The 19756-nt window shown below is 37.3% G+C and overlaps 1 protein-coding gene across 1 annotated transcript in view; it reads right to left on the reverse strand.

Annotated features, from left to right (window-relative positions):
* Positions 1-19756, reverse strand: part of LOC118781819 (protein kinase C-binding protein NELL1-like) — a 172543-nt gene that overhangs the window by 65841 nt on the left and 86946 nt on the right. Inside the window, exon 12 of the mRNA XM_036534911.1 lies at positions 19134-19262. Within this exon, the coding sequence (XP_036390804.1) occupies positions 19134-19262 (129 nt within the window). The remainder of the gene's footprint in view (positions 1-19133; positions 19263-19756) is intronic.

Consider the following 19756-nt stretch of genomic DNA (forward strand, 5'->3'; position numbering starts at 1 on the left):
CACTCTATGCCATCTATACCATTCAGTAATTTCCTTTTAGAGCAAGAAAGCAAGCCTGCACAGACCCTGATGAAGATTTATGAGTCTGAGTCTCATTTTTTAAATAACCCTCTGAATGATAAAGAGAAGAGAGTCCTGTCTCTACTAACTTGTTTGTTTTATTTACAGCCTCTAAAATGTAATGTGAGAAAGGTGAATGTGCTCCATCAACCTCATTGTCGGCAAATAAGAAAAAAAAAACAAATACATATGTATGTATAAACATTTTAAAATAATAATAGATCTTAAAAGTATTAAATATAAACAAAAAAGGCAATGTGACCTTTTATTTTAAAAGTATAAATAGTCACTCATTAGCTTATAATGCACTCATGCTAACAAGGCCTCAGCTTCTGCCCAAAAAATCAGTTCTTGTCTCTCCAGCTTTAGAATTCCCACCATTTTATTAGTCTCAGAAAGTCTGTTATACACTTACAGAAATAAAAAAGGTGAGGGAGCTGATAATGTAATTCAGTGAGAAATATCATGTCATACCTCTTTTACGCAGTATTACAGGAAAAAAAGCATTTCACTTATGTAGCAGTTTTCCTTGTTGATGTTCATTGTTTTGGATATACAGTAATTGCTTTGATGAACTAATGTAAAGGGATGAAAGTGATAAGTACAAAGCCGTGCAAAACTTTTAAGACCTCAATAGAATAACAGAATTTCTCACTAAAATGATACTAGTCAGTGAGAGGCATTTTATTCATATTAATGGAATTCAATGGCTCTTCTCTTACTTCATATGTTCAATATTTCCTGTACTTTTAGCCATGACTATAAAGACGGGTCCAAAATTATTGGGACACTTGGGCATTTTGTTGGTTAAGTGTGGATGTGTCCATGTAGCTATTAGTTTTATCACTCAAACCTAATTTATGGTGTAGCCAAAACAGTTACATGTTTTGGCAACTATTAACATTTTCAAAACATCTCTTTATGTGGTTGGCACACGATTGCCTGATGACTACCCTTATTTCCAACATTTTAATAATATGTATGACATTAATTCTGCCAAACAAACTGACAATTCCATGACATTAACTTAATTTTAAAAGGTACCTACATACTTATTAAGTGCAGACAAGTGAACAAAAATGACCATCACTTCAATTAGGCCTAATTGAACGTTGCCCTGCCCCCTAATTGAACACTCATACTGAAGCCTATATAAACCTAACAAGGTTGAAACATGGTCACAGAAGATGAAGCTGAAATTGATATTGACATAAATATGACTTTCCCAATGTCTGATGGAATATGCAGCAAAAATATTGTGGGTTTTCAGAAAAAAAGTGAGTGTCCCAATAATTTTGGACCCCAGTGTATATGCGTTTGACATGGTCTGTACACAACATTGTACTTTGATGCCTGAGCAATGAGTAACTAATTAGCAAGCAAAGCCATTGATTCAATATAATGAATTTCTGTGCCAGCATTCACTTCACAGGAATCCTGCTATGTCACCACATTACAATTCTCAAGTGCTCATATGTCAATGAGCAGCTAATTAAATAATACTGTCAGTAACTCCAATTACCATATCCCAGCAGTGACCTCATAGGGTTATACTTCTGAACTCTGAAATGAGGAAAATCCAGCCCTACAACAGCATGCAACTGCCTGCATCTGAGTGATTATTCAGTGCAGGCAGTTCTACCACCAGTTTTAACAGAGGATGCTGGGTTGGCAGCCAGCTTGATCTTAATTGATATTATCTATTATCAATTTATTTTCTGCTGGTCATGAAAACATCTTCACAAAATATTTAGGGCTGTACAACAATAACAGAAATGCCATCCTTAATGGCTTAAAACATTTTTTTCAAATTAAGTCAAATTAATTTGTAAAAATGTATTTCATAAAATACATAAACAAAAACAACAGAATGAGAAAAGAATGCTGGCTGTTAAATATTGCTGGAATTGGAAGTTGACAGCTTTTCAATGGAGTGTGGCAGACTCAGCCCCTGATACACCACTCTGATTCTGTGCCTCTTTGAGCTTGCCATGGTGACGAGCACAGTGTCACTCTTCCTGCCAGTGGGAGGCCTGCGCAGATTCTGCTGACTGCAAATGGACTGTGAGCAATGAAGAGCCTCATGGGGAGGAGACAATGCACTGATGCTGGAAAAGACAAACAGAACTAAAACTTCCTGGGATGACTTCCAACATTTGTGGATGATGGAAATGGTAACAGACCTTGTTCAGACATGCCACTGTATTATCAATGAAGAGAATGCATTCAGGTAGCCTGATCTGCTTTCTATATGTACTAGTATGGCAAGTTCCTTGGCAAGTTCCAATGAAAGAGCAAGGTGAGTGAAATCCTCTGCAACAAAACAAGCCAACAAGACTATTTTTCAGACTACAAGACCCACACCAGGAAGCAAACAATGTTCAGCGGATAGGCACATCTCCCTGGAGCGATGTGCTGTGGGAACCCTTGCCAACATACCCACCCCTACTCTAGTGAGGTGTCTACTCTAGTCCCTATTTTCAAAGCTAACTTCAAAGTCACGTTGGGCTCATAGCGTAGGAGGACGATACAGGATACAGGATACTCTGACTGGGATGCAGAGCCCAGCCTATGCTTGAAGCAAGTGCCTTATCTGTCTGAGTGTCTCAGGAACCTGTTTCTTTGCATTTTCTGCCCTCTCAGAGCCCAACATACCCTGGTAGAATACTTTGTAATATTGTGGTACTGCATCTGGACACAACTTACTTCATTGTTTCTGACCCCATCACTGCATGTGATTTTCTTCCTGATTGTCATTGTACCACTGTATTACATTTCACATTGTACTGTATTACAGTATTGACATTGTAGTACATATTGTAATCTAACTGGTGAAATGCTCTGTGGGTTTACCTTTGTAAAGCATAATTATAAAATTCTTTGCCCATGCTGAAATCCAACCAAACAGTAAAAAGCTGTGCAGTAAAAACTTGCCCTGACTCATGAAGATGCAGTACGTGAATTTTTTACAATTGTGTGAAGAAAAATGAATCATAATGATGGCATGGTTAAATATCAGCCAAAAGGTATTATAAATAACCATAACATTGGACTAGCCTGATTTTTTTTTGAGATACCTTTTGACTGTCAAACAATTCTTGGACCTCATGGAGTTTAAAATAGAATAAAGGAGACTCTTGATGCAGAGAGTATAGCCCTTTTGTTGTTTAGATATCTACCTCTTACCATCTGACCTGATTTGACTTTGCAAAGTAGACCTACCAAGATACCAACATTAGGTAGATATACAACATTTAAATATTCAGAAAAATGTCCAAAGCATCTCTAAACTTGCTACTTCTCCAAAAAACTGATCTGTAACAACAACAGATCTCTAACAATTGTTACTCACAAAAACAAATAACTTTGTTATTAACAAATAACAAATATTTAAGACAAATGAATAACATTTTAGTGAAATCAGTTTAAACTTTTATATAGTTTAAATGGTCATAAAAATAAATCATAAATCTATTTAAATCAAAATGATCAGGCTTAACAACACAATGTACCTGACAGTTTTTTGACATCAGTCATCAGAAGTAATGACTCCAGTCAAATGTGTTAATGATGCTCTTGTAGCATTTCTTCATTTTGCTGGCTGCTATTTAACACAAACAGTAAGCATGTTTAAATTACAGTGTTCACAATTCATATCATTATTCACTACAACAAAATGGATTTGTAGTTGCCGCAAGAGCAATAATTTAAGGTAATTAATTTTGTGCAAAGCTTGCCAGTAATTTTCTTAAATTTAAATTTCCTTGAGAACACCTGAAGACCAATGTTGCCCTGAATTCTTCACACGGATGCTTCTATTTTTATCGGTCATGTGCAGAGCACTGTCTCTACAGATCATTCTGCTCAACCCCCTGTAGGTCTGTATTTCTGTCAGATTCCCAGAGGGTCTACTTCCAAATGATGAAATATCAAGAGCTAAGCAAAGAAATGATATGGAGTCCACCGCTGCTTTCTTTCAGGAGTATTTTATGGACTAACCAAATAACCTTAGCACCTGTGTTGAATAAAAATACAGAATATATGTGCTTAACCTCTTATGTGCAAAGTGCAATTAAACAAGTGTGGTTAGTTTATTGTTCAAAGCAAGCATGATAAAAATTAATCAAGCAGTCTTTATTTTTGTAGCATTTACAAACAAGTTGTTACACAGTGCTTTACAATGGACATTTTCCAGAGGGGAAAAAACAGTAAACAAAAAACCAATTGGGGGAAAGAACTAAAAAATATTCCCTAAACCATTAAAAGGTGTTCAGGGTAAAGGTAACCTCTTGGAAAATTAATATTAATAGGAGTAATGTATGTAATTTATGAGAAGAAAAAGCCCCTCTAAGTCTTGCTTTTCAAGAGCCCATCTGAAATGTCAAGCATTTAAGGTAGGGATGCACCGATTGTGAAATTCTGGACTGATACCAGTGCTTAAAATAACAATTTGGCCGATAGCCGATGCCAATACCAATGTTTTTTTTTCACTTTATTTTGTTTTTGTTGTTATTTATTCCCCCTTTTGTGCCAGGGAAACTAGCTAGTTTGCTAACTAACATTAAGTTGCTAGCTAGCTAGCTAGCAAACTATACTTACGATGTTAATACTTTGGCTTGCAGTATGAATGTTAAAATTGACTATTTGTTCATAAGAGACATGATAAAGCTGTATTGGTTTGATAGCTAACAAAGTGAGTGAAAGCCAAGTCTAGCTAGCTAGCTACAATACAAACAAAACAATAAATGTAACTAGCCAGTTACTATCACATTCCACTGACAAATACAAATATCTCCTTGCAAGCAAACATATAGCTAGCTAGCTACAATAAAAACAACACAGAAAAATAGATAGCTTGCTAGCTAATTTAGCTTTCACGCACTGCTCAGCTGTCATATTACTAAGAGCTAGCTAGCTATCAAACTAATAAAGCCTCATCACGACCAAATAGTTAATTTTACCACAGACACTGCAAGCAACCTGTTCTGACAACTTTAGTATTGCTAGCTAGCTAGTTACCAAATTAACATTATAGTTAGCTAGCTAGCTAGCTAGCTAGTCTGTAGTACATTTACATTTATTCATTTTGCAGATCCAAAGCGACTTCCATAGGTTACAGTTCTTTACAATGTTATCCATTTATACAGCTGGATATTTACTGAAGCAATTGTGGGTTAGGTACCTTGCCCAAGGGTACAGCAGCAGTGTTCAAGCAAGGATCGAACCGGCTCCTGCTCCTTAACCACTATGGTGCACTGCCGTCCATGTAGTGAGTGTTTTATCTAGCTAGTTAGCCAAGTGTGCCAGGTCTTTCTTTAAACTTACTGGATATAACCTTAAAACCAGCTACTGTTTCGTTGTATTTCTTCAAAATGTAGATACAGACATACCTCAAACTTTTGGTCCACTTTGCCATCGATGCTGACTGAAGAGTTACCCTGCTCCTACCCTGAGTGTGACGTAAGAGCAAAATGGCTGCCATTTGAATAAGGCTAATTATAATACCACCTATTCTTCTCCAAATCTGCAGCTGGGTAGGCTACTGTTGTCTGATTCAGACCGCAAATAACCAACACAACATTTAGCCTGTGCAAAATTGATGCGACACAACAGATAAACATTGGTGCCATCGGTGAATGTCATCTTATTTGCCGATAGGCCGATGCCAGTCAACAAGGCGAATATCGGCCGATACCGATGTTTGGCCGATATATCGGTGCATCCCTAATTTAAGGCATGAGATGGCCCATGTAATCAATTGCAGAAGCACCAAGAAAGGAGGTGTCCCCTGTGTGCCTGCTGCCAAAAAAAGCCACCTGGGTCAGACTGGCAAAGAAACCCTGCAAGCATATCCATCAGGGGCACTGGGTCAGCCATTTATCTAATATTTTTGCTAAGGTTCTACTTGGCACTGTATCAGGGTGAATAGGAGAGAGAGGGCTGCCACATGGACTGAGCTGAAAAGGGCCTAATAATACTGTCACAGGCCTGATGGTGGGCCGCCACACAACTTCCCTGGCAAGGGCAGAGCAAAAGCTGCCCAAATATTGGGGGAAAGATGTTCACTCTTAATGGAAAAGGACAAAAAAATCACCAGCAGATCACCAGAGAAAAGGGACAACTAGGGAGGCATTAGTCACCTAAAGCTGCAGGTTAGCTGGAGACTAAAGAGGCAATGATCAACCAGTCCAACGGTCACGGCAAGTGCTGACAAAACACACCTGCTTCATAAGCACAGATAAGGAGTTGCCACGTTCTCTAAGTGCTCAGTAAAGCATCAGACAGAGAACCAGTACTACTGTGCTATGACTGCAAAGAAAATTTTCGAGTTTCTGTGTTAAACAAATGCTATTTACACTGGCAATCCATTTATACTAGAATATCATTCCACTCTTTCCAAAAGAAAAAGCCAACCGATGAGCCAAATGTTTGCAAGAAGAGCATCTGAATAGTAACGCTTTGTGATGCTTCTCAGAAGACAGTAATCTAAGTGATTAAATAAGAATAAGCTCCACTGGCACCACTTGTTCATTACTGAAAGAAATAATGAACTAGAATGCTTCATAAGAATGGGGAAGGCACAGAGATGTCACAAGGCAACACTCAAGTAATTAAGTCTTAGAATGGTTATAACTGCATTCAGCTTGCTGGTTTTCCAGGTTTCTCCAACATTTTCTAAGCAAATGGTGTTCCATTGAAGATGAGTGGTAAAAGAGTGGTAAGAAATTTTATCTTCTCCTTGAGGTAACTATTCCTCTTTAGGAAATTACAATGAGAACTGACAAGCAGTAAAAATAAGCACCAACTCTGGCTTAGTTTAAACCTTTTCTATCTATCCATCCATCCAACCCCCACCCATCACAATGTGAATTCTTAGGGTGAAAGGTAGGTAAAGCTGACCCTAAATCATACTTGGTCACATCACTAGATCATAGTAATGTTTACCCAAAGAGCAACTCTGTGGCATCATTCTCAATTACCATAAAGCTTTCAATTGATTGATTTTCATGTAAATAAATACTGGAATATACATGTTTTTGTCTTTCACCTCCTTAAAGAAAGGATATGAAGCCCACCACATCAGTTCTTAACGGACAATATTCATAACCAAAGCGGTTTCTGATGTTGACATAAAAAGTAGAGTTCATACATAACTCTGTCAAAAAAGTGGTAACAGCAGGTAATGTCAATGACAGAACAGTACCACATTTTAAAGGATGAAAATGAATATTAACAAGAAAGGCCATAGCTTTCAGAGAAATCTCTAAAGCGTGTGAAAGATTAGTGATGTATGCAATACAGCTGGATACAACTAAACTCAGACAAGAGAAGGAAAAAACATTGCTGCTTATAAAAGCATGTGACCACTGCTCAGTGACTTGTTTTTGTGTGTTTATTTTTGTGTTTCTGCAGGGCCTCTTAACCTTCTCATCAGATGAGACAAAGGGAGAGGGGGTGAGGGAGAAACCATACTGCCCTCTCACAAATTGAGAGCTGATTTCATACCCACTTCAGGTTGGGAATGAGATGAAGGCGGCTGTCTCAGTAGCCAGAGGATGGCTGCTGGCTTAGTCCTGCGGCTGTAGCAGCAGAGTAGCAAAAAAACACTTTTAAGAAATATTAATCCCAAGAATCACAGGACTCCAATTTTGTTTATCCTGACGTAGTGGAAGATGTTTATCTGAACCTGACTCACATCCTAAATTAACAGACCTTTACAATGACTAATTAGCCTGAAGACAATCACTGGACACTTTGATAAATGAGAAATGAAAAATATACAACATTAATAAGTTAAAATGTTACGACTACTTGCAATTTTCACTACACAGTATGCATTCCTATGTCAAGGATCCTGATGCTATTAAAAAATCTAAATGCATTTTTTCCTTAATATTTATTAATTTATTGACAGTGAACCTGAAATATGTTTGTAATATGTAATATTTGCTGTACTGTTTTATTTATTTAATGAGAGCTTACCTGTGCTGAATTCATAATTACCACAAATGAAAAACAAATAAAGAGCATTGTTGGGATTTCAATCTGCACATTGTAATACTTATGCATATTTTCAAAATGTGCCTGTGTTGTTTGTGCACATGTACACACTATTAAGTCATAGATCGTTTCATCAGCTGGAGCTGAAAAATGTGAGCACCATTTCTTTTTGATCTGGCCCTGACAAAAAACAGTCAAGAGCTATCATCTATAAGATATACAGGCAACACAATTTATCTGTTAAGGTGGATTGTGGCAAAAAAAAAAGTCTGTCCCAAGGCCACAAAATTTAAAGAACCAAAAGGTACGTGGACAACCACAGGGATGAGTGAGCTGCATGTAGAGGTCATAGACTGATCCTGGCTGCTGGAGTCTTGAGGGCACACTGTATTGCTCACAGTGTGTGATCTTAAACCTGCCAGATATCTGAGAGAGGGGGAGACAGCCTGGAGCTGGAAGAACTCAGCCAGGTTTAATTCATTTCTAATTGATTAATTAGGGCTGTTTTGAGTCCTGCTGAGATGATGTTTTGCAGGTTATGCCTGGGAATGTGTGACATTGTGGTGTAGCCACAGCTGTGAGACAAAGGCCAGAGTCAGTGGAAGGCTGTGGTGTGATGTATAGAAGCACTGAAGAAGGGTTGCTAGAAGCTTAAAATACAGTAATGACACATTTTACTAAAGAGGGTGACTGGACATGTTACATAGAAAACCATCTGATACTGACCCATTAACGGGGCAAATTAATGCTTTGACTTAAGTGCATTCTAAAAAAGGACTAATGTTACTTAATTGCCAATAAATATGAAACCAAATAAAAATACAATAGAAATGTACTCATACATCATTTACATTTTGTTCAATCTGCTGCAATTAAAATGCCCTGATTACAATAAAAATTAGACCAAACTGCTACACATGTAAACAAGAGGATTAACAGACATGCTTCACCAACTGTGGAAAGAGTAGTCATGGCCTGCATTCAGCAGAAATCCTAATGCTATTATAACTACTGTCATTCCTTTACCTAACATGTCATCTGAAATAATATAATAGTGCTTTTTTCCTGCAATGGAACATTTTACCCTATTAAAAAATCTCCCTGAGGGTTTGATAGGGCTTCTTTACCTTTAAATCATTCCAGAGCTGCAGTCAGACTGTCCAACGACATGATTGATCATAGGAGATTCACACCTTGGCTTGAAGCCTATTTCAGGACCTCTTCCTTGTTTTAAATTGAAATGCATTTTCCTTGCCTCATATGGATTGAATCTGGGGCATGCTGTTTTTCCTTCAAAATGGATTTCTTGGTTGCCTTTTCTTCTACTCTACTTCTTCATACTAGCTTCCCTTGGTTTCTAGGGCAGAATTTTTTTGCCAAAGAAAACTGGGACAAAACAGAACTCCTGTCTGGTGAGGACATCCATACAGTCACTAGTGGCCCATTAATGTCACAATGGCAACAAAAGTGCGTATGCTTCAAACCCGGACCAAATACCTACGACCATTTATGTGAAGTTCAATAATGTGCAGAATGCGTTTCTCCCCCTCCTGGGAACTCACTGGAGATATAGATACTTACTGGGTAAACACTACAGTGCACTTCCTTCCCTCTGACAGTCTTGCTCTCTTGATTTAAAAGCATCCAACAGAGTTGAAAGTCATACAATTAGGTGCCTGACTTTGGTTTAAATCAGTCTGTGTCATTTAAAACTACACTTCAATAAGCAATTGATACTATGTTAACCATTGAGAAATAAGTGGTTGACAATGTGCCAGGTCTTTTTTTCCCCCATCACCCAGGTATTATGAGGCCAAGTGTGGAAGCTGCTTGCACAGATCAGAACAAAGACAAAATCATAACTTTTTATTTTAAAAAGCAGAAATGAAAGGCAGCAGCCTAACATGTTTTCCTCAGCCTGCAGTCTTTCAGGAGGGTGTAATTTCACCCAGAGAAAGAGATTACATTGTGCAAAGCAAAAAATTACAGAAAGCCTTCTGAAACCAACAAAATGAAAAGAGGTGTTAATGAGAACAACTGAACTAAACAGTGGTGATTTATTTATCTATAAATCAGAACATTCGGTAGATTCCATCAGCAGCACAGTTTGGCTAGCTTGCTAATAAGTCTGAGCAATTTGTGCATCGCATGGACACTGGAGCATTTACTTAATGGGGAATGGGAATTTCTGGTAGTTCAAAGACTTACACAAAGAAAACGTGAAAGAGGAGGAGCATTAAAATATTATGTGGGCACAACTACACAAATCACTAACAAGGGAGGACCTCAGAAATCTCATTTACAGTAGCAAGCTAACAATGCAAATTCACATACCAGTTTGGTATTGTTCTCATTGATGTAAGATCACTTATCAAAACTGCACAGGAGAAGTGTTTTCTGAGAAACTGTACTTTTAAATATTTTTAAAAGTATTGGCCCTTTCACATGATTCCATGGACGACGTATTGACATTGAGCTGGTAATCGGGGAATGATGGTCTTACACTTACAGTACTTAATCAGCTGGTATCTGTGCATACAGTATAGTACTATGCAATCATGGATTTTACATTTCATTAATAAAATGTAGAGGAGGATAAAAAACTACTATCCAACAATTTGTTTCTGTCCTTACCTTAATATCTAATCATGACATTATACCACAAATATACTATATGGGATAATATGGGAAAGGCAATTATATGTTAACATTCCTCTCCATCAACATACCTGCTACCATGTGATGACAGTTAAAGTTTATTTCCTAATCAAAATTACATTCCACCATCAACAGAATGAATGTTTTAGAAATGTATGCTTTTTGAATTTCAAGGCATTCAAAGGCTAACTGAAGCTTTAAATCCCCTGCTGTGAAATACCATTCAAGTGTCTCCGTTGATCACACTCATATGTGCACAAAGAGTTTCAATGTGGTGCATCTCCCCACATCACAAAGGAGATGAAGCATACAGTCTCAGCAAGTCAACAGCCTCATAGTATAGCTGACCTTTTTTTCTCACAAATTTAAAAGGTCCTGTTTTAATGGACAAAAGATGACCATTTTGTCTTTTCCCTTCATTATTGCCAAGATACCTACCATACACATCCATGACATCAGCAAATCCTGACATGCGAGGTACATTTTTTTGCTGAAGAATATTTGATGCTGCAGTAAGTTTCTTTAATAAACCCAATAGTAGCACTGATTTCCCACTGGCCTAGTTAAAAGCAAAAACCACCAACAGGATGCTATGACCTCACTCTCAAATCCGTGGTTACTGCATCTGTAATTAGTATGACCCACAATGCATTATAATCGTCTGCAATAATGTAGCTATAGGCTGACTGTGCCAAAACAGTCTACACAAACAGAAGAGGTCATTAGAGAGAAGCGTTATAAATGATACTGGATGATGTAATACAAATGGAAAATTAAGATGGTGAAGAAGGAGGGGTGAAAAGAGATGATGATCCTGATAAGGAAAAATCATTTTCTGATGTGATTATGGGGTAAGAAGTTAGGTAAAGTGTTTCACATCTTTCTGATATAAATATCTGAGCACTGTTATTGGGAGAAAGAAGAAATACTGCTATCTGATTCTGCAGCTACTACTTACAACAGATTAAGTATACACATGCTTATGTAGCAGAAGTAAGAAGTACCTGCATGTTAATACAGTGAAGTTCGTCAAAATATTGTATTGTTGTTCCCAAGGGGGTTATGTCCCAGTGGTTTCTAATTAAAGAAATGTTTAATTGTATTCCTAGTGCCCTCTTATGGTTTTAGTTGGCACTGGCTGTGATCAAGTTGGCTGTAAACATCACTCTCGTCCCTTTTTCCCACGACTGGTGATGAGAGTGGTGGGTAGAATCTTTGCTCCATCCCTTTTAGTGAAGTAAAGTATTGTAAACCACTTGAAAGTATGATTCACATGTATTACGTGCTTTATGAATGTATATGCAATGATTTGTGATGAAATTTGTTATAAGTACCTACCGTAATTGTTTTATTGCTATAATTGGATGGTGTCCTGCAAATTCGCTAACTAGCTTCTGCAGGCTCGCTAGATAACTGCGGCACAGGTATCGTCTAGCTAGCGGCTAATACTAGTGTTTCATATATGACTTGCTTTGCGTGAACAGGGGCTGGAGCAAGACACTGTACAACGCTGTGCCAACGGATTGTTTTTTTAATTGCCAGGTATGTTGTGCTGTTTGTGGTGTGCGAATGTATTCATTGCATTTGAGGTTCGTTTCTGTACCTTGTAAAGATGGGGTCAAGTGGCTAGTATCTTAGCCACATGGGAATATGTATGCGCACATGGAATACAAAGAAACACGATAATCTGTCAATTTGGAAAAAAAATCTATACGATCATTCTATATGCCCCTTTTCCCGTGACCGGTGACGAGAGTGGGGCTGGAGCAAGACACTGTACAACGCTGTGCCAACAGATTGTTTTTTTTATCGCCAGATACATTATAGCACGTGCATGAACCCACACAGCCTGAGAAGTCATTTGCTGCTGCACAACACACAGACCAGAGACAGAGGGTTATACTTACTTTGCAAGCACCTGCCTGGATGTAAACCAGAGGCAATGAAATATTTTTGTTTTACTATAAACTTATTTGTACTATTCATTTGGTGGTATCATACTCAGAATTGTTCAGTATTCTCTGTATGTAAGGTTGCCACTGTTAGCCAAGGTTAAATGGCAGTCTCTTTTTAATTAGTTTATTACCTCAGTGTCATAAATGAATAACCTACCCATCAGCACTGCAGCCCATTCCTCACTAGGGAGTTTTAGTCCTTGAAATACCTTTGTGAGTGGAAGTAGAATAATGGCAGTGTAAAACAGTCTGATCACTGCCCATAAGAAAGCGAAATCACTTTTCTCCATGGCTTCCATCGCATGGATTACAACACTCACAGCAACAAGACATAATAATTATTGTATTTTTTGTGTTTTAATAAATTTTCACAGTATATGATGACATCTTTAATCACTTAAACCCAGTATAAATACACCAGTCCACGAATGGAAACACTTTGCCATGAACAACTGATTTTCCCAAGAGTGCAAAACTGTTACCCGTGTATTGTCATACATGTGGAGGTGGATATGGCGTTGGATTTTCAAGGGTAGGGTCAAATATATTTCCATCTCTTTAAGCTAAGCAGACTATAAATAATATGTTTCTAATCATTAAACAAAAAATATAAGTATAAAAATAAACATAAAAAGTAATTATTCTACCATGTGTGTGGGGCTTGTTCTGTTGTCTCCAAGAGGTTGGAGTGATTACATTTTGTTTGTGTTGTACTCAGTCTTCAACTTCAGATTCACCATGGACTAAAAGATGTCTGAATACTGTGGTATCTGTGTCTGTTTTCTGCTCTACTGGTCTAAAGTAATGCAAAATCTTTCCATTCTTGTATTCCATTAAAGTGCCCACTGAAAGGGGGTTTGATCTCCAAACTGAAATAAACTTGGCAATGAGAAGTCACCTCCAAGTGAACAAGTTCAAAAAATTGTTGTGAATTGCCCATTGCTAGCTGATTTTGAAACAGCAGTGCACTTTGAAAACCACCAACAGATTTCAGAACTAGACACTAGACCTTTGTTTTTGAAACCAGCTGCAATATTACTGTTTTTGTTAGGTTTATGAATAATGCCGAACTAAATGTAAGGCAGTAAAATATGTGATTTTCTGCCAACAGCTACTATAATTTAGTCTTGTTAATGCATTAAGGCATTTGTTTCTGTCATTCTACAGCATCTTATCATGGACTTGATTGCCTTCAATAGTACAAAGCAATAGATTTTTCACAACCTCATGTGCAATACTGTAACTATGAAAATCTGACCTGTTAAAACACATTTAGCTGAAAAAGAATGATGTCTTCAAACCAACCATAATCGTATTACCAGGGTATAATGACAGATTTCTCAAACCAAAACAACAGTTACTAGTCTGGGGTGAAAAACTCCAGTTTTTCCAAGTAATCCCATCATGGAATGGGTGCACACACAGCACTGTAGCCCTTCGTCCACAACACTGCCCTGAAATGGAAATGAGCAATGCGTAACTTTCTAATTTAGATAATTCTTTCTCTGACCTTTATGATAATGAATTACACTAAAGACTAACACATCCCTTTCCTTCCCTGCCATGAGAACAAAATGGCAAATCAGGGTACCTCTGCAAACCACCTAGTTTCTCAGATAGACTTTAATGTCATACACAATAATAATCTGAGTTTACAACTCAGTCCATGAGAGTAGATTTCAGAGGTATTTTTCTCATAAGAGAACAACTTTCAATCACCATTTAATAAGTAAACCAAGTTTGTCTTGGCTGCATGTCCTATGAATGTGGTTATGTTTATATAGTTCTGATGTTTTATTTCCCCTAGAAAAAATGTTGTTTCACACTTTTTTACAGTTTATGTCCCCACTGTCTAACTATTAGTGATCTGAAAGGTTACAGGTACCTTCTGGCCAAGAAAAACAGATCTAAAATCATCTTGCCCAATCTCACCTGAATATTTTAGTTCAAAATTTGCATTCTAATCCAGGACAGTTTACTAGGTAAGGTAGATAGTGCTCATTAGCAGCTGGATAGCTAGTTAGATAGCAAGCAGCTAACAGCAGCATATCCACAGAGCACCCTGAGAGGCAGTTGTAACACACTTATTAGCTAATAGCTAGTTAGTTTGCACCTCAGAATGACACCCAGCTACATCACCTCCAAAAGATCAAAATGACAGGGCAAAAAGTTAATACTAACAAGATATTCAGACCACATTTCTGCTGTTGTGACTGCTGCAAATTTTACTTAATAATCTGCAATATCCTAACCAGCCACAGATAATGTACCTGTACATAAACCATACCTACACTGGGTAAAAAGCCTAGGGTACTGCTCATAAGGACATGCAAACAGAAATGATCAAAGCTGTCATTTATTTATGTGTACATTACATAACAACCAAGAATCCTTGTATTTATTATCCTCAATGAAGGTCAAATGAATAAAACAATTCAGAGCTGTATATCTGTATTATATACATCCGAATGTCAATAAACAAGAGCCCATTCACAATGCAATGACTTGAAATCCTTGGAGTATTTTATTTATAAATATTTTTTATATATAACTATTCTCATTCTGACCTTGCTTCGGACACTTGTCCAAGTTATATTTCTACTGTAAAGCGCAGAGTTGCTTATCATAAGTACAATGTAATTTGTAATTTGTAATATGTAATTTGAGCATTCAAATAATGTAATTTGAGCATTCAAATAATGTAATTTGAGCATTCAAATGTATGATCTGCACATAAATGCTGTTTGTGATGGAAGATGATTACAAACAAGCTCAATCTGCAGCTCAAGACAACACACAGAGGAACCAAAGCTTTTTCATCCCAGACAGTGAATCATGTCTCCACTTTTTCAATATGTATCAGAAACAACCAACACTGCATAGAAGCAACCTTCTCTAAATCCAAGAAAAACACATTTCTACACCTATGTGAGCACTGCCATGTAAATCCTCCTGTCAATTACCACAGTAATGGAAACAGGTTGCTATGTTTAGATACCATGCCCCAAACTAATATAGCAAACATGTAACCCATAGTGCAGTGGGGTAAATGAATTTGGATTATGAATCACTGTGAAGTATGCCAAACACATACATATGAATGACTTTGCCATTCATTACGCACATAAAATGCTCTCCCAGTGATGTAAAAAGAAAGTATTTTTTGAACAAGGCAAAAATGATGAGCCACTCTTATCGATCTATATTTTGGTTGATGAGGTACAAGGAGTGAGATGCTGTCTATCCTGAAACACCTGTCCTGTTAGCTGGTGCTACAGAGCGAGAGACCTGTCATAAGAAGCTGCAGACTTGACACTAGCAATGAAACCTTGCCTGAGTTCTCTCTCAGGCTCCTCTCTCTCTGAAAGAGCAGTGGAGGATTAAGATATGTCTCCCAAGGTAGTAAATGAAGCTGGCTGCTCTAAATGCCGGTGGAGACGGTTGTGCCCATAGATTTTGCATACACCCTGGGACATGTGTACATGCCCATTAATGATGATAGATACAGTAACCTTCATCCCACCATGGATAATCTGGCTCATCAAGTCAATAAAGACAGGCTTAAAGTGATCTCAAGATAATTAAAGCTTTGGATAGTCTGACATCTGTAAAAGGGTATAAAAATATGAAAAGACCCCACAATGAGCAGCTAACATCAAATCAAATCACACCCCCCCCCCCCCCCCCCCCCTTACACCTAATGCATTTAAATACGATTTCTATTATAATGATTTATTCAGGAACTAAACGGCCAGAGTGACTGAAGTTTAGCTGATTGTTTCAACATGTGTTCCTTTAGGGAAATAATACCATTGGAACACTTGTATCACAGCGAGTATGAATTCAATCTTCATTTGTGTCATCCAAATCAAAGTAATAGGACAGACTGGATAAAAAAAAATTCATTATGGTTATGCTTAGTATTCCTTCAGTTAAGGCAAGAACTAAAATTAGGAGTAATATTTTAATATTTTATGTCAACATTATGGTGCTCCACTGTAGAGTCTTCAGAATTAAAAAGACATTCAGTTGAATAACAGCCTGCAAATATGTAGCCCAGAGGAACAGTCTACTTCCATCACCAATTACTCCAGTGAAATAATGGTTCCCTTTTCCCCGACACATTAGCAAAGCCTAGGGGAATCTGTGTGGAAAAGGATCACTTGAGCAAGTGTTTGGAGAAATACACCCCTGAGACAGTAACATGCACACTGTTTGTATTTCATTAATGTTGAAAATTTCTACTTTTGTAGAAAGTTAATGAGAGGAATAGCAATAAAGAGTGCCAAACAGGAATGCAGCCACAGAAAACAACTGAAATTGTTCTTTCAACAATTAGTGCTTTGGGCAAATCCAAGAAATTATTATGGGTCAGAAGGATTCTGCTTCATTTCACATGCTTGGTGTGCACCAAAATGGCATTCAGGAGTATTATGCACCCTGATCAGGGATACTTTAACAGGCCCCCCACTGTTCAAATTTTATTGGCCATTTTTTTTTTAAAAAAAAGGATATAAATATCAAAACCATTTATGTAAAAGTCATGAAATCTGACTGGTTTTTAGTTGAAGAAAGGATGCATCTGATGAGACCCCATACATCCCCACAAGGTCAAATGACTCAGTGGCAAATCCAATTCAGATGAAATTTTGTTTTAAAGACAAATGTTTGCATAAAAAGTCATCCACCATAAGGCATATAGCCATGGAAGTATGCACACCTATGGCCTTTGCCACAAAATTAATCAAATTTACACTAGCTGATTCTGCCATATTGGATGTGATGCCAATTTCAATCACATTAGTCAAATGCTTGAACAAGCCTAGTGACTATAAATCCAACAGTCAATCACATAAATGCAAATATTTGTTGCTGTGTAAATCACTATGGGAAGCTTTCAATACTTAAATCCTGTCACATGATTTTGCTGAAAACAGATTTTGTAGTAATATAGTGTTTGCAGGCTTACCTTAGGTCATGTTGTTTTTTCCTGTTAATATTTCAGTAAACAATAAGAGAAATTGTTCTTATACATCTGTGTCTTAATTTGTAAACAACTGGTGAATGTAAATATATATCATATATTTATTTGTTTATATATTTGTTTCTGACAAAAAACCCACATTTTAAAAATCATCCTGATTACTCTGAAAATGCAAGAAAGATTTCCAAGTTTACTGTCCTGACTATTCAGCATAAAACCCATGTTATCACTTCTGCTTTGTAATGTCATCTGTACTCCTGTTTTGAAAAACCTTTGGGTTGGTAGATACCGATGCTTGCTCTGCATAAAAGCATAATTCACTAAAAGCAATCTATATTCTGAATGAAAAATGAAAGTGCTGTTCTGAACATGTATCTGATTGTCTTCTTATGGTGTTTTATCCACATTACATTACATTCAGCAGACAATCTTATCCAGAACAACTTCTAGCACAAAAGACTTTTTGGGCCACACCACATGTGTAGTGTAACTTACACAGCTATTGAATTATATTACACTTCATAATCTACTGTACCATAATATCATTACCTGCATGGATTTATTTTCTGTACAAGTGGTGGACAGAATATCCTGATGTGGAAACAATGTAATGTAATGTCTAAATTTGAAATGTGATGTCTAATGATCTTAATGTACCTCCAGCAGCTATGAAACAGTGTCCAATTCTTATTAAACCACAACTCAGAGGCATTTGCATTAATTCTAAAACAATTAAAGAGTTTAGCAGCAGAAACTCATTTGCTGCATATTCCCATAAACAACAATTCAGCAGTGCCATTTAGACTTACACCCCACCAATATATAGCACACACACATGCACTCGCGCACACGTGTGCAGACGCATACACATGAGCAAACCCAAACTTCTGATAACTGAGAACAGAGAGACTATATGCCTATCTATTCCATTTAGAGCTCACAACTGTAACTTATCACACAACATCTGCAAACATCTGCAATAAATTGTCTAAAAATCTGGTGTAAGGGTATCGAGGTTCTTGTTGAGAGTAAAGGCCAATTAATGACTTGCATCTATGGTGTTGTACTCACTCACAATCTCCTTTTCACAAAGACAAGTGTCAGTATCTCTCAATCAATGTAGACAACGCACTGTAAACACTATCATCTTTCTGAACAAAATGTAAGGTTTTATTTGTCATTACTATTGACAATCATTCTATGAAAAAACAGCAAAACAGATTTAGAACTAATCAGAACCAGGAAACAATCAACAGAATGTCCTGCCTACAATAAGCTCCAGCCTGCAGGATACCTAACAAATCAAATCCAATGCACAGCACCACTGATGCACACACACTAAGCCTCTTTATCTAATAGCAGTATTCAGTGTTGTATTCATGCCATCTTTAGGTGTGATTTCAGGTGCAGGGTGCCACAGTATACAATTTTCCACAGCTTCAGAGATCTAGTTATGAAAAACTCCTGCCTCCTACCTTCACAGTATGTGGAGTCTCCATGAATGGGGGCGAAGCCGCTCTTGCAATCGCACACTGCTTTGGTCTTCTGGTTTTTGCACAGAGAGTTTTCTCCACAATACAATCCCTCTGCACAAAAGTCATAGCCTGAAAGCAATGGAAAATTTATTGAATTACATGCATTAACTTTTAGCTGGTAAATTAGGATGTTGTTGCTCAGCTACTTGCTACATGATTTGATAAGGCAGGTCTAAACAAAAACATTAACATGAAAAATACTGATGACTCTTTCCATGGTGACAACTGTTGTTCAGATCTTTGGGTTGCAACAATGTCCAAAGATCCTGTCATGTGACCCTCCTTGGTGCTGCACGGATTCTCATGAGGACCATTTCCCTACTGTGTTAGACAAGCCAGCACAAAACATGTCAGGTGTTTCTATCCAGTAGCATGAATGGTCTCAATCTTAACAACTCTGGTAAAAACCATCGACATGGACAGATGATCAAAAAAATCAGAATCAGTATTCAATAATATTGTATATCATTCAAGTGTATCTTTTTGCTGCTGTTGAAGGACAAACTCAGATCTCAATATGCATTCATTTATTAGGGTAAATGGTAAGGAAGTAAATTTTAAAA

Source organism: Megalops cyprinoides, chromosome 8, assembly GCF_013368585.1.
Source record: "Megalops cyprinoides isolate fMegCyp1 chromosome 8, fMegCyp1.pri, whole genome shotgun sequence".
Classification (NCBI taxonomy): domain Eukaryota; kingdom Metazoa; phylum Chordata; class Actinopteri; order Elopiformes; family Megalopidae; genus Megalops; species Megalops cyprinoides.